We start from the raw sequence: 2,680 nt of genomic DNA on the forward strand, positions 1-2,680 counted from the left end.
TAAGTTAGGTTATTGATTCGTCAATCACTATCATAATATAACATTAAATTCATTCAACATTTTTGTTTCACTCACTAAGATCGACCAACAACAGAACTTCAACTCTCAAAGATAAGCTTTGTAAATTGTTAAACAAAACAGTCAGGCTTGTTGATGATAGCAGACCTGCACCGTTGGCAATGGAACTCCATTTCCGACTAATATTAATGTTTTAGATAATCATACATGTAACATATTAAAATCGGATAATTACAATTTAGTTTACCTGAATTATCTTCAATGTGGTTTCTACAAGAATCAAAATAATAAAAGTAGCATGTGTTCATTCATTCAGTTTATCTATCATCAGAAGGGTTTTTGTGGAGATTTGGTACTTTTCATAGTTGCAAGCGTGAGTCACATTGAAGCTCTACCACCATGGCAAACCTTGAAACACTGGACGGCCGTTTCGTCCTATTATGGGACTCGCGAGATCCGAACCCAGGTCCTACCAGTCTCGAGCCAGAGCCCTGAAGACAATTGGTGAATGGTTGCTCAACTTCGTGGATCGGTTGAAGTTAGACATTAACACTGTTGGATGCTAGCTCAGTGGTCTATCGGTTCAGGGCACTGACTCGAGACTGGTAGGTCCTGAGTTCGAATCTCGCGAGTGCGGGTTCGTGGATGCTGGAAGGCCAGTGAAATGTCACTGACGTCCAGCCAAATCATCCGGCATTTGGGTCACTAGATATCAAACAGATCATCGATCGCGACGATATCAGGGATAGTCAGCGCGTATCCGTTGACCGTACGCCATGGACAGGCCCTTGAGGAAGTGATTCTACTTCGCTTGTATCTACTTTAACTAATGTATTCCTGTAATAACGTCCTTTGTGTTGTATAGTCTTCAGAGCATCTATGGTCCCTTGATACGTCGATGGGGCAATCCACGTAAGGTGCTGGTCGCGAGGTGTGACTTCGAAGTTTGCTTGTTCGTTACACCGTCCCCATCAAACTCGAGTTGGCCTCCAAACATTTGATACGTCGATGGGGCAAACATTTGACATAGATCATCAACGTTGATGGTCCACAATGTGCACTGCTGAGGAGTCTCATAATAGGACGAAACGGCCGTCCAGTGGTTCCAGGTTTCCCATGGTGGTCTAGCTTCAATTGACTGACGCTTTCAATTATCTTTCATCACCAGTTTGACAAATGCATATTCAGGTAACAAGCCCTACAAATACACTCAACTCATTAGTATTCACAGAGATCTATAGATTTACTTATAAGGTTTCTATAGAGTAAGAAAAACTTATTCTCATTCAGTAATACTATAAGGTTAGCTTACGTTTTGTTTCATTTCCTATTCTATAGTCATCTTCTACAGTGAGCATTGGAAGAGTAACAATTTCTGTCAGACTAATGATTCCTTCAGTAGTGATATAATCTGTTGTTGAATTCATGAGTTGTGGTATGAAAAGAAGCAAAATGAAATTATTTGTGCGACCAAACAACTTAAAAGCATCTTCAAATACATAATTATTTATTATGAATAAATACTTGATAGTGGATACTACTGACATCTGTGATATACCATCCTGAAAGAAAGAAAAAAACTGACTAAAATCAGAAGTAAAAATCCTTTATCACGATATTCCTCAGCTGATTTGTACAAAGTTCAGTATTTTTACTAAATTTAACTCAGGAGTATTGTAAGCAAGATGGATAAAGGCTAGCAGTGAAATCCAGGACGCGCGTTTCATCCTATTTAGGACTTATCAGTTGGATGTTCACTATGATACTCGAACCCAGTACCTTTCGCTTCAAACGCCATCGCGTTCAAACAAACAATACCAAGTGAATTTAACTCACGAGTGTTTATCAGTACACTTTGAGGTAAGCTTAACTTACATCAATTTGATTTCAATCAACCAGTCATATTTTCACTTTAGTAAATACCACCCACATAAAGCTTACCCTGTTTCATTTGGTTTGTGTATGCGAAGGTGCATCCACACTTTTTGGATAATACTCCTTCAATAACATCTTCAAACCCTAATCCTTCTGTTTATTGCTTATACCCTTACTACTTCTACCACTATGAGATTTGAATCGACAACTGCATCTCTGTGCTAATGTGGTATGGCAACTCGAACTGATGTACGTACGTACGAAGTTCTACGTTGTAACTGACTGACTGACTGACTGAAATTCTTTGTTATTTAGGATTGTAAACTATAGATTTTGCTCATCAAATGTATCTAGGTATTGTGATCATTTGCTCCAATCGTCGCTTGAGCTAAACTTCTGATTTTACAATGATAACTTTGATGATTTCACTCACTGAGAGAATACTTTATAGATCAGTGTGATTCCTTATTTCAAATCGCATACAGTTCATTTACACTGATGTAATTGAGTGAACACAAAGACAAATATCCACGCACTTTGTTGAGTATATTTCCATTACCAGTCACCAATCTGTGTTCACATCCATGATGCTCCTAAATTAGTCACAATGTCATAGCTTCATTCAAAACAACAAAATCTTTTGTTGTAGTAATACTTAAACTGGATCTTTGCTTCAAAGTTCATTTCTGAATAAAGTTCAACTGAATTGATAATGGATAGTTAGGTGAAAGAAGATAGAATCGTTGGTGAAGAAGTGTCAGATTTCTAAGAAAAGAGTCCCACTGTG

The 2,680-nt window shown here is 38.0% G+C and overlaps 1 protein-coding gene across 1 annotated transcript; it reads left to right on the plus strand.

Annotated features, from left to right (window-relative positions):
* Window positions 1–860: 860 nt before the first annotated feature.
* Window positions 861–1,019, plus strand: Smp_171700 (myst histone acetyltransferase, putative; the record flags this gene model as incomplete). Its single annotated transcript, XM_018796931.1, has 1 exon — window positions 861–1,019. A coding segment is annotated over one exon (159 nt), but the record flags the coding sequence as incomplete, so codon positions are not given.
* Window positions 1,020–2,680: the final 1,661 nt, after the last annotated feature.

The sequence above is a fragment of the Schistosoma mansoni genome (genome assembly GCF_000237925.1).
Source record: "Schistosoma mansoni, WGS project CABG00000000 data, supercontig 0542, strain Puerto Rico, whole genome shotgun sequence".
NCBI lineage: Eukaryota > Metazoa > Platyhelminthes > Trematoda > Strigeidida > Schistosomatidae > Schistosoma > Schistosoma mansoni.